A 12,504-nucleotide genomic window follows, 5' to 3' on the forward strand; every position below is an offset into this window, starting at 1 on the left:
ACGACATATCGTCAGATAAATTGTAGCGTGTAACGGGGCCTTTAGATTAAGTTCACATGGGCATATTTTTGGTCCATGTGCACAATGATCCGCACATGGACCAATGTTAGCCTCAGTGATAGCCACTTATGGGCTATATACCACAGACCTCAGTTCCACGTGAAGAGGAAAGTGCTGTATGATCTAGTCTGGTGTCATTAATGGACCCGACTAGTGCATGTAACTGCAGAAAGACCCAGTACCTGGGCGCTATGCAGACGGGTGCATGGAGCTAGTCACAGCCAACTGTTCTCAAAAATTGATATATCTAATATATAAAGCTGAGTGTGTGTGTCCGCTAAAGGAATCCGCACCGTCACATTTACAATCGCAAAATTTTGAACGTTTTGATGGGAAAATTTAACCCTGCGCTTTACAGTTACTCAAAAAAAAAAAAACTAAAGTCAATGGAGCTGGGAACTACAGGTCATTAATAGGATCTGTGATTCGTTGCCTATAGCAACCAAGGAAATTCTTAGTATAAGAAGCTTATGTGTGAGGTAGAGAGAATTTTGTTACTTACCGTAAATTCGTTTTCTTATAGTTCCGTATTGGGAGACCCAGACCATGGGTGTTTAGCTTCTGCCTCCGGAGGACACACAAAGTACTACACTTAAAAGTGTAGCTCCTCCCTCTGAGCTTATACACCCCCTGGTAGCCAGTCCTAGCCAGTTTAGTGCAAAAGCTGAAGGAGAATAGCCACCCACAAGTAGAACCGAGTAAGAACCGGAACAACCGGAGACTCTGTCCACGACAACAGCCGGTGATAACACACGGAACAAGAAAATTGCCAACAGGCAACAGGGAGGGTGCTGGGTCTCCCAATACGGAACTATAAGAAAAAGAATTTACGGTAAGTAACAAAATTCTCTTTTTCTTTATCGTTGCTTTGGGAGACCCATACCATGGGACGTTCCAAAGCTGTCCCTGGGTGGGAATAAACAGAAAAACTAAGAAGTAGGCGGAGCCTAACTTCACAAGTGGGCGACAGCCACCTGAAGGATGCGTCTGCCCAAGCTCGAATCTGCCGAAGCATGAGCATGCACTTGGTAGTGCTTCGAAAAGGTATGCAGGCTAGTCCAAGTGGCAGCCTGACAGACTTGTTGAGCCGTAGCCTGGTGCCTAAAAGCCTAAGAGGCACCGACAGCTCTGGTCGAGTGTGCTTTGATCCCCGGCGGGGGAGGCACCTGAGTACTCTGGTAGGCGTCCGAAATGGTCGATCTAATCCAACGGGCTTAGAAGCAGAGAGACCCTTGCACCGCTGCGCCTCTCTTTTTGTGCTAACCACAGGGCGGCGCGAGACACATAAATCCGGAGAGCACGCACCAGATCTAGAGTATGCAGCGCTTTCTCAAAGCGATGAACAGGGGCCGGACAGAAGGAAGGCAAGGAAATATCCTGGTTAAGGTGGAAGAGAGAGACCACCTTAGGAAGAAAGTCCGGGGTCGGACGGAGAACTACCTTGTCTTGGTGAAAAACCAAAAAAGGTGACTCCGAGGAGAGCGCAGCCAAATCAGAGACTCTCCTGAGAGAAGTTATGGCAACTAGAAAGGCCACCTTTTGAGAAAGACGATACAAAGAAACCTCCCTAAGGGGCTCGAAAGGGGGTTTCTGCAATACCGTGAGGACCAAGTTAAGGTCCCAGGGATCCAAGGGCCGCCGATAAGGCGGAATGATGTGAGACGCACCTTGCATGAAGGTGCGGACCTGAGCCAGCCGGGCGAGACGCCGCTGGAACAGCACTGATAGAGCTGAGACTTGTCCCTTGAGAGAGTTGAGGGACAGTCCTAGCTGCAGACCGGACTGTAAAAAAGACAGAAGGGTCGGAAAGGAGAATGGCCAAGGAGAATGTCCGGAAGAGCGACACCAGGACAGGAAAATTTTCCAAGTCCTGTGATAGATCTTGACGGAGGAAGACTTACGGGCCCGAGTCATAGTGGAGATGACTTCAGGAGGAATACCAGAAGCCGTCAAAATCCAGGACTCAAGAGCCACGCCGTCAATTTGAGTGCCGCAGAATTCGGGCGGAAAAACGGACCTTGCGAGAGCAGGTCTGGATGGTCCGGAAGATGCCACGGCATCTCCACGGACAGTTGGAGCAGGTCCGGATACCAAGCTCTCCTGGGCCAGTCCGGTGCAATGAGGATGACTCGACGGCCCTCCATTCTGATCTTGCGCAGGACTCTGGGCAAGAGAGCTAGAGGGGGAAACACGTAGGACAGACGAAACTGGGACCAGTCTTGAACCAGAGCGTCTGCGGCGAAGGCCTGAGGATCGTGGGAGCGAGCCACGTAAACCGGAACCTTGTTGTTGTGACGGGATGCAATTAGGTCCACGTCCGGAGTGCCCCACTTGCGGCAGATTGACTGAAACACTGCCGGGTGCAGGGACCACTCGCCACCGTCCACGGATTGACGGCTAAGATAATCTGCCTCCCAGTTTTCTACGCCAGGGATGTGGACTGCGGATATGGTGGACTTGGAGTCCTCCGCCCATTGAGGAATGCGTTGGACCTCCAACATTGCCAGGCGGCTGCGTGTCCCGCCTTGGTGATTGATGTAGGCAACCGCTGTCGCGTTGTCTGACTGGACTCGAATGTGCCTGCCCGCCAACAGGTGGTGAAAGGCTAGGAGAGCTAGAAGCACAGCTCTGGTTTCCAGCACATTTATTGAAAGGGCTGACTCGGACGGAGTCCAAGTGCCCTGTGCTCTGTGGTGGAGATGTACCGCTCCCCAGCCGGAAAGGCTGGCATCCGTGGTGAGAATCACCCAGGACGGAGTCAGGAAGGAGCGCCCTTGGGACAGGGAGAGGGGTCGAAGCCACCACTGAAGAGAGCTCCTGGTCCGTGGCGACAGAGCCACTAACCTCTGTAAGGAGGAAGGCCGCTTGTCCCAACAGCGGAGAATGTCCAGCTGCAGAGGACGCAGATGGAACTGGGCAAAGGGAACCGCCTCCATGGAGGCCACCATTTGACCCAGCACCTGCATCAGGCGCCTGAGGGAATAACGGCGGGGCCTCAGGAGAGAGCGCACCGTTAGCCGGAGAGACTGCTGTTTGATTAATAGCAACTTCACAAGTGCCGGCAAAGCCTAGAACTGCATCCCTAGGTACGTGAGACTCTGGGTCGGAGTCAGAGTGGATTTGGGAAGATTGACAATCCACCCGAATTGGGCTAGGGTGGCGAGAGTGAGCGAAACTCAGTCTGCGCTGGATGTACCCTTGACCAGAAGGTCGTCCAGATAAGGAACACTGCTAACCCCTGGAGGTGCAGGACCGCAATCACTGCCGCCATGACCTTGGTGAATACCCGAGGGGCCGTGGCTAACCCGAAGGGGAGAGCCACGAATTGGACATGATCCTCTCCTATCGCAAAACGTAACCAACGCTGATGTGACACTGCGATTGGCACATGTAGATAGGCATCTCTGATGTCGATGGACGCCAGGAATTCCCCTTGGGTCATAGAGGCAATGACTGATCGCAGAGACTCCATGCGAAAATGCCGCACCCGGACATGCTTGTTGAGAAGCTTGAGATCCAGGATGGGCCGGAAGGTACCGTCCTTTTTTGGAACTAGGAAGAGATTTGAGTAAAAACCTCTGAACCGTTCCTGAGCGGGAACTGGGACAATCACTCCGTTTGCCTGCAAGGACGCCATGGCCTGCGAGAAGGCGGCGGCCTTGGAGCAGGGGGGAGTTGAGAGAAAAAATCTGTTTGGAGGGCTGGAAGAGAATTCTATCCTGTAGCCGTGAGATATGATGTCTCTCACCCACTGATCGGAGACTTGCTTTAACCAAGCGTCGCCAAAGTGGGAGAGCCTGCCACCGACTAAGGACGTGGCTGGAGCAGGCAGAGAGTCATGAGGAAGCTGCCTTAGTGGCAGAAACTCCTGCGGTCTTCTGCGGACGCGCTTTTGGGCGCCAGTTGGATTTCTGATCCTTGGCTGAGTTAGCGGACGAGGCGGAAGGCTTAGAGGATGACCAGTTGGAGGAACGAAAGGAACGAAACCTCGATTGATTCCTACCCTGGGCGGGTTTCCTGTTCTTGGTTTGTGGCATGGAAGTACTCTTCCCGCCAGTAGCTTCTTTAATGATTTCATCCAGCTGTTCACCAAACAGCCGTGAACCAGCAAAAGGGAGCCCAGCAAGAAACTTCTTGGAAGAAGCATCTGCCTTCCACTCTCGAAGCCACAAAATCCTGCGGATAACAAGAGAATTAGCTGAAGCCACCGCAGTGCAGTGAGCAGCCTCTAGCATGGCAGACATGGCATAAGATGAAAAGGCTGAAGCCTGAGCAGTTAAGGTAACCATCTCAGGCATAGATTCCTTGGTGAGGGAATGCATCTCCTCTAGAGAAGCAGAGATGGCTTTGAGAGCCCACACTGCTGCAAAAGATGGGGAAAACGCAGCCTCCGCAGCTTCATACACAGATTTGGCCAGAAGGTCAATCTGACGGTCAGTGGAATCCTTAAGTGAGGTGCCGTCAGCCACCGACACAACGGTCCGGGCTGATAGCCTAGACACCGGAGGGTCTACCTTTGGGGAGTGAGACCACTCCTTGACCACCTCAGGTGGAAATGGAAACCGGTCATCAGAACCACGCTTTGGAAAGCGTTTGTCAGGGCAGGCCCTGGGTTTGGTCACAGCGGTCTGAAAACTGGAGTGGTTAAAGAACACACTCTTCACTCTCTTAGGCGAGGTAAACTGATGTTTTTCTGCCAAAGAGAGTTGCTCCTCTGACACTGGCGGATTAAGATCCAGCACAGAATTAATAGAAGCAATCAAATTCACTAAGATCTGAGTCACCCTCAGAGAAATCGATGGGATACATAGCCTCCGAGCCCCCAGTGAGGGTATCCTCCTCATCTTGAGAGTCAGCTCTTGAGACAGAGCCGTGGGATGGGGAGGGGGAGGAAACCCTGCGCCTTCTCTTAGAAGGACGGGGTCTGGGATCAGATGATGAATCCTCCGTGAGCTCTGATGGACGGAGGTCAGAGGATAGGAGTCCTCTGTCAAGAGTATTAGAGGCACCCTGTGAGGGGGGCTGATACATATTCATCAAAGTCCTGGACAAAAGTCCCATGGACTCAGCAAATGACTGGGATATGGACCTAGAAAAGGACTCTACCCAGGCCGGGGGTTCAATCACAGGTGCAGCAGCAGCCTGAGAGACCACTGGGGGTGAGACTCCAGGCTGTGGCACCGCCAAGTTAGAGCAACCATCACAGTGTGGATAAATGCTCGGCTCAGGCAGCAGGAGCTTACATGCAGTGCATGCAGAATAAAGCTTTGGAGCCTTGCTCCTTGTGTGAGACATGCTGTTGGTATACAGAGGTCCACAACCGGAGACCGGCTGTGGCTTACCAGACCGCTGAGCGCGGTGTTGTGTGCCCTCCAGATCCCGAAGCCCGGTCCCCCAGTCGCAGCACCTCAGCAGAGATGCAGAATGCAGGATGTCGCAGAGCAGAGTGAACTCTGCCTGAGAAATGACTAGGGGGCGTTCCTATAAAAGAGCGGGAACTGGAGGGCTATAGAGACCTGCAGGGAAGGAGGGACGCCCCAGCAGTGGGGAGTGTCCCTCCCCTGTGTAGAACGGCCGCCGGGAGGAGCCGAACCTGTCCCTCTGCATGAGTGACATGAGAGGGCAGGAAAAGGAAACTAGGCCTCCGGCGAAGCCGGGGCCTAAATTTAAGCGGCGAGGCCGACAAGCAGGCACCATCGGCGTGGTTCTCGGGCAAAAGCTAGAGAATCCGCCGGAAAAGTTAAAACAATCACATACAGCATACTCTCCCCTTACAATAAAGAACCGGGACCCCCAACATAAACGTCTCAGGTACTTAGCTGCTGAGACGCAGGGCCATGTCCCTGGGGATGAGTGCTCCGGTCCAACAGAATCCTCAAGGGGCTGTGGATGGAGACCGGACCCTGCCAGGCATGGAGACCGTGCTGGCTCCCACTTCAAGCCAGAGCCCAGAAGGGATGGTGAAGGAGCGCGGCATGTAAGGCTGCAGCCTTGTAAATCAACCTTAACAACACCGCCGACACAGTGGGGTGAGAAGGGACATGCCGGGAGTCCAGACATGGACCCGCTTTTCTTCAAACTCTTTCCAAAAGTCAAACAAATCAGATGAGAATGCATGTGTGGATGTATGCCTCCTGACACAAAGCAATAAACTGGCTAGGACTGGCTACCAGGGGGTGTATAAGCTCAGAGGGAGGAGCTACACTTTTAAGTGTAGTACTTTGTGTGTCCTCCGGAGGCAGAAGCTAAACACCCATGGTATGGGTCTCCCAAAGGAACGATAAAGAAAATATGATTTCTGTGAAGAGAAGGCTAGAGAGACCGAGAGACCGAGAAAGAGACAGAGGCACACAGACAGACATAGGCACAGACAGACAGACAGACAGGGAAAGAGACAGGCAACAGGCAATATATATATACACACACACCCAATTTGGATAGGTGAATGTGCAGTAAGATAGATCTGCCTGCATAGAAATGCTCATCAAAAAAGTCTGTGGAGCCTCTGTTAGGAGTCTCAACACAGAAACCAGCCAGATATCCCTCCTGGAAGGACCCAGCCAAGGGGTGGCTCTTTTTAGGAGACCACCATAACCACCATATTAAGTGGCCCTTTTAGTCAATATCCAACTTTTTGACAAGTTTAAAGATATGACAAGGGAAAGGGTATTTCCCTTGTCATATCTTTAAACTTGTCAAAAAGTTGGATATTGACTAAAAGGGCCACTTAATATGGTGGTTATGGTGGTCTCCTAAAAAGAGCCACCTCTTGGCTGGGTCCTTCCCGGAGGGATATCTGGCTGGTTTCTGTGTTGAGACTCCTAACAGAGGCTCCACCGACTTTTTTGATTTGCATATGTCCCAGGGGGCAATGTACCTAGGATTTCACTGTGTTGAGCGCCCTCGCTGGCTGCCGGCAGTGTTTTCTCTGGCTGGTCTCCCTGAGATCAGTGATTGTTTTGTCTTGCATAGAAATGCTAACTTTCTGTGTTTTATTTTCCAGGCCCTTGGCCATTGTCTGGCACACGTTTGGCACTGAAGTCCTCTCTGCTTCCAAATAATTTCTACTTGCTTTGAGAAAACGGCTCTACCCATGATAACGCAATAAAAGACTAATGTCTTCAATACCATCAGCCTCTTCTCATGTCTTCATCACAATCAGATCATACTTCATTAATTTGGGACAGGCTTTTTTTTTTACTTAAAGGAAATCTGTCAGCAGGATTTTACAATGTAAGATGAAACCAGCATGCTGCAGGGGTTAACCAATTCTAGCCTGTGTGTCAGCGCACATGAGTGATTATTTTCTCAGCCCTGATCGGACCGAGAAAACAGTCGCAGCATGCTACTATTGTAAGGCGAGACTCTTTCTCTCGCACCCATTCAAATGTATAGGGTGAGAGAAAAATCGCACTGCACTCGCGGTACACCGGTGTACCGCGAGTGCAGGGTGAGAATGGCAATAGCCGGCTACGGAGGAGAGAGATAGAGAAATCCGTCCCTCCCCTCCGCAGCGCCTGCCCTCCCCCCGCAGCTGAGGTCCGCTTGCACAATCGAACCTCAGTCGCAGGGACACACGCATGACACTCGGCTCTGCTGTACTGCCAGAGTAAGCCAAGTGTCATGCTAGGGGATCACAGTAATCCCGTGTGGCCCCAGCCTTAGGACTACAATGTCACGCACATGGCAGATCGGCGCACCCCCCCTACACTGATTGACACCTGACACCTCACTGTGGGTGGGGGCAGCTCTCCCAGCTCTGCTATGTGACTAAGGGGCACTTTGCACACTACGACATCGCAAGCCGATGTTTGCGATGCCGAGCGCGATAGTCCCCGCCCCCGTCGCAGCTGCGATATCATGGTGATAGCTGCCGTAGCGAACATTATCGCTACGCCAGCTACACATGCACTTAGCTGCCCTGCGATGTTGCTCTGGCCGGCGACCCGCCACCTTATTAAGGGGGTGGGTCGTGCGGCGTCATAGCGACGTCACACGGCAGGCGGCCAATAGAAGCGGAGGGGCGGATATCGGGACGTAAACATCCTGCCCACCTCCTTCCTTCCGCATAGCTGGCGTGAGCCGCAGGACGCAGGTAGGAGATGTTCCTCGCTCCTGCGGCTTCACACACAGCGATGTGTGATGCCGCTGGAATGAGGAACAACATCGTAACATCGGTCATTTCCAAATTATGGAAATGGCCGACACTACACCGATGATACGATTACGACGATTTTGCGCTCGTTAATAGTCTCAAAAATGCTTTACACACTACGATAGCGACCGTGAGGCCGGATGTGCATCACTTTCAATTTGACCCCACCGACATCGCACCTGCGGTGTCGGTGTGTGCAAAGTGCCCCTTAAATCAAAAACTTCTGATTGTGTCAGAACGGCTGCAGCCAGTAATCTAAGTGATACATTGATGGATTCAGGATCTTTTTGCCTACATCATGCTGTAGAAAAAAAAAAAACAGCTGACAGATTCCCTTTAAATATTTTTTTTTTTTAACCAAAATGTAGTTTTGCTAAGGTTTACATTAAAAACCTTGGACTATTTAACTTCCACAGCCTCAATTTATCACAGTATGTAGCCGGATGGAGGATAAGTGTCCAGTGAATCATCCTAATCCTGATGTCTCATCTGCTCCATCATCTGACTTATGGCCATCATACACATTAGATACCTGAACGATCGTTTGGCCAACAGCTAACAGCCGTCTCTCCCAACTTTACCACATACAGGAAAGCTTAGCCGAGCACTCATGCATTCTCTATGAGAGCCGCTGTGAGAGTCTTCTGCTTTTCCCACCAAATAAAAGGATCGGCCAGGAAAGTCAGTGTCTAGATCCTGGTATCCCCCAAAATCATCTATCGAGGAGTCAGTCAGTCAACTGATCCCACAACCATTTGCACCTTCAGATAACTTTAGTCTCGTGTATGGGGCCTGAAATGGAAACTTTTATCTTGGAAAATGCTATTTGCCTGCTGATATGTGGTTAATCTGCAGATAGTTACAATTCTGCCTTACAGAAAGTGCAGCTACTGGGAGAAAATGAACATTATTACTTTCAGGAGCCGCTGGCTTTCAGTCATAGCGGCCTGCACGGAGCTGCTACAGTCACTGCTCACTAAGCTTTGAGCAGCGGCTGTATGTATGTCCCAGTAATTTGGTTGCTGAGTGTGCAGCGCATATGTGCAGAGCAAACTGTCAAAGTGTTGATGCGTGCTTACAATATAGTGAGCGGTGACTGTAGTCGCTCTGTGCACGCCCCAATGACTGAAATCCATGAGGCGTTGAAACGCTATTAACCACAGATTAACCCTACCTCTGCAGGTTAATAGCATTTTCTGAGTTGTCAGGTTTCCTTTAAAACAAATCTGTTGTAGGTTTTTACTACCTCACCTGAGCAGCATAATGTTAATAAAAAAAAAAAAAAAAAAAGACCCCCCCCCCAATTGCAACTATGCTTCACTTAGTTTATTGGGTGCTTCAATTGTGACACAATTAGTTTTTAGGTATAGCACGTAGTAATGCTCAGAAAGTTGCCCCTGCTCATATAACCGCCCTCTACATACATTGTCTATTGACATTGAGCTGCTTATCAGGAGAGAGTGGTTGACTAGCAGGGGTGTGAGCTGTAGTCCGTGCAGTGATATCTACTGATGACAAAACAAATCATTGTATGAAAACAATAGCATACAACCTAATAAGTGACACATCCCTGAAACCAGTGATTCAGTCGCTATCGCCTGCCATCCTCAGATTACATAGCAAAAACCTGCTTACAGATTCCCTTAAAATGAGATCTCTTTCAGAGAGACTGTAGTCTTGCAGCCACAAGAGATACCACAGCTGCACCTCCCTCCTTCGTGCCCAAAATTTACTGTAAAAGGCTGAATTCACACATCCGTATGTCATGGCCTGTGATTCACAGACTGGCCATGGGTCTCATGCCCCAAAATCACCAGCCTTATAGACATACTTGAGACCGTCAAATTTGGGTCAGGAGACCCGCAGCTGGATCGTGACACCTGAATGTTTGATTTCGACCTTACCACGATTTTTGGAGTACTGCAAAGGTTAACAAAAACCCTGCATTTTTCGGGCCCCTTTTCCAGCATGTCCTGATCACAGAGCCCATAAGTTAATGCAGCTACTTATTTTTTTGTGATACCATCCGTTCCCCTTTCGTTTCATTCCTACTAGAGTTAGTACTCCTATAAGGTTTTAGTATTTACATTCATATAGGATATGGCCCCAGGTATAGCAGTAGTGGGGTTAAATTAAAAGGGACTCTGAATGCACAAAATGACTGTTCAAACCAAGTACAGGCCCTCGGTACACCCCTGATGTGGACAGATCAGATCAGTGACACTGTTGCACGTACTTGTTTTCCATCCATCGCATCTCTCCTGTAAAGATAGAGCTGCTATTCATGGAAGACAATGGCAGAGGTGGATGGAAAACAAGTAGGAGGGAAGGTGCATGAACAGTTTGGCCACTGACGGTGCACTGAGCGCTTGTGCTTGGTTTGAACAGTCATTTTTTGTTGACAGATTCCCTTTAACACCAGTTCAATGCTGGAAACAAGGACAAGATTGTCAGTCTTCCTGCATTACTGGACAACATACCGTATTTTTCCGCTTTATAAGACGCACTTTTGTTCCCCCAAATTTTGGGGGAAAGTAGGAGCGGTGCTGGGGGCAGGTGAAAGCTGCGGGCGGCAGCGTTAGATCTCCTGCTCCCGCTCATATAATATGCAAAGCCGCTGTCCATCAGCGTGGTGCTGACACCGCATCACGCTGATGGGCTGGGGCAGCGGGGCATATTATATGTGCCTGTGCTCCCCTTTGATCGCACATGATCCCCCCTGTGTTAGATATGACCCCCGTGCTGCTGCCCATAGTAAAATAAAAAAAGCTTTACTTACCTCCAGCGAGGATCTCCCGGTCTCCTGCTGCTGCTGTCTGTGATAAGGCACGCAGAGATGATATCACTCTACCGTGCCGATCACATGACCGGCAGCAAGAACCAGGAAGTGGAGGAAGCCGGAGCTCAACCCCACGGAGGGAGGCACTGGGATTACAGTGCTGAGAAGGTATGGAAAGAGTGTTTTATTTTATTATGGGCAGCAGTATGGGGGGCATATCTAACACAGGGGAGATGTGCCATCTATAGGGGCCATGGGCAGCAGTATGGGGGCCATGTCAAAGACAGGGGAGGTGTGCCATCTATAGTGGCCATGGGCAGCACACATGGGGGCCATATCAAACACAGGGGAGGTGTGCCATCTATAGGGGCCATGGGCAGCACAGAGGGACGTGTCCCAGCACAAGGGGGCTATATTCAATATAAGGGTGCCATATCCAGATTAAGGGGGGCTAATTTTAGGATGGGTGGGCTATGAGGGACATATACCCTATATGATTTGTTAGACTGACACTGGCATTATAAGATGGACCCCATTTAACATAAAAAAAAAATCTCTTTTCATTCACCAAATTTGGGGGTGCGTCTTATAATCAGGTGCGTCTTATAAAGTGAAAAATACGGTATAACCATTATGGACGCACATAGTATCAATGAAACCTCAGCATTGTGGTGTGATCCGCGTACAGGAAGGAAAGAGGAGAAATCACAAGACAAAAAAAAAAAAACTGGAAGAAATCAGGTTTAATGTTCAAAACGACAAAAAATATAATGTGAATATTTCTTCTAAACACTCAATATAAATATATACAGTCGCACGGGTATCAAGTGATCTCATCTATGGTGGGACAATAAGGACAGCGCACCCCCTCATTATCCAAGCACATACAATATATAGATGGATTCAGATGTTCCCCACTTTAGGGAGTTTTTTTTAAGACCCCTGGATGAATAATATTTCAGCCGCGCGCCTGGAAACTAAGCAGCGTCCTAGAAATGTTCCAACCTCTGTTCAATAACAAGTGATGTGGAAGCAGAGAGACAACCCGGAGGTCTTGGGTGGGTTTGCCACAGTCACCGGTAATGGGATCAGAGGCCAGAGGCACACATTAACCATTCTGGGTTCCTTCTAGAGAAGGAGGGTATCCAGGATCCAGCACTGACAACTGGTTCATTTCTTTCCTTTAAACGATGGCAGCAGAGGGAAGGAGGGTGAGTAGGGGGAGGGGGTACACCTGCCAGAATATTTGTTTCTCGCTTTTCCGCTCTTCGTACCTCCCATAGGTGTACGGTTGACTTGCTCGTTTTACGCTCCGTCCTGGTTCTGTTCACCATCCTCACGTCGCTTCCAGATCTGTAGATGAGAAATGACTACTCATTACCAAAGAGCTGTCTGTGGCCGCAGAATAGTGTACGATTTCCATTTGGTGATGCATGATCTGGGACAGGGATTTGTAACTTTTGTTAAAGAGGACCAACCAGCCACATTTTCCTATATAAACTAAAACCAT

At 49.9% G+C, this 12,504-nt stretch overlaps 2 protein-coding genes across 2 annotated transcripts in view; one reads left to right on the top strand and one right to left on the bottom strand.

The window, feature by feature from the left end:
* The window catches only part of SFTPB (surfactant protein B), a 46,235-nt gene extending 39,074 nt beyond the window's left edge, over positions 1 to 7,161 (top strand). The window contains exon 11 of the mRNA XM_075342975.1: positions 7,064 to 7,161. Coding sequence (XP_075199090.1) covers positions 7,064 to 7,099 — 36 coding nt within the window. The 3' untranslated portion in view covers positions 7,100 to 7,161. The remainder of the gene's footprint in view (positions 1 to 7,063) is intronic.
* Positions 7,162 to 11,722: 4,561 nt separating this feature from the next.
* Positions 11,723 to 12,504, bottom strand: part of USP39 (ubiquitin specific peptidase 39) — a 116,439-nt gene continuing 115,657 nt past the window's right edge. Inside the window, exon 13 of the mRNA XM_075346301.1 lies at positions 11,723 to 12,347. Coding sequence (XP_075202416.1) covers positions 12,300 to 12,347 — 48 coding nt within the window. The 3' untranslated portion in view covers positions 11,723 to 12,299. The remainder of the gene's footprint in view (positions 12,348 to 12,504) is intronic.

The sequence above is a fragment of the Anomaloglossus baeobatrachus genome, chromosome 4, assembly GCF_048569485.1.
Source record: "Anomaloglossus baeobatrachus isolate aAnoBae1 chromosome 4, aAnoBae1.hap1, whole genome shotgun sequence".
NCBI classification, from domain to species: Eukaryota; Metazoa; Chordata; class Amphibia; order Anura; family Aromobatidae; genus Anomaloglossus; species Anomaloglossus baeobatrachus.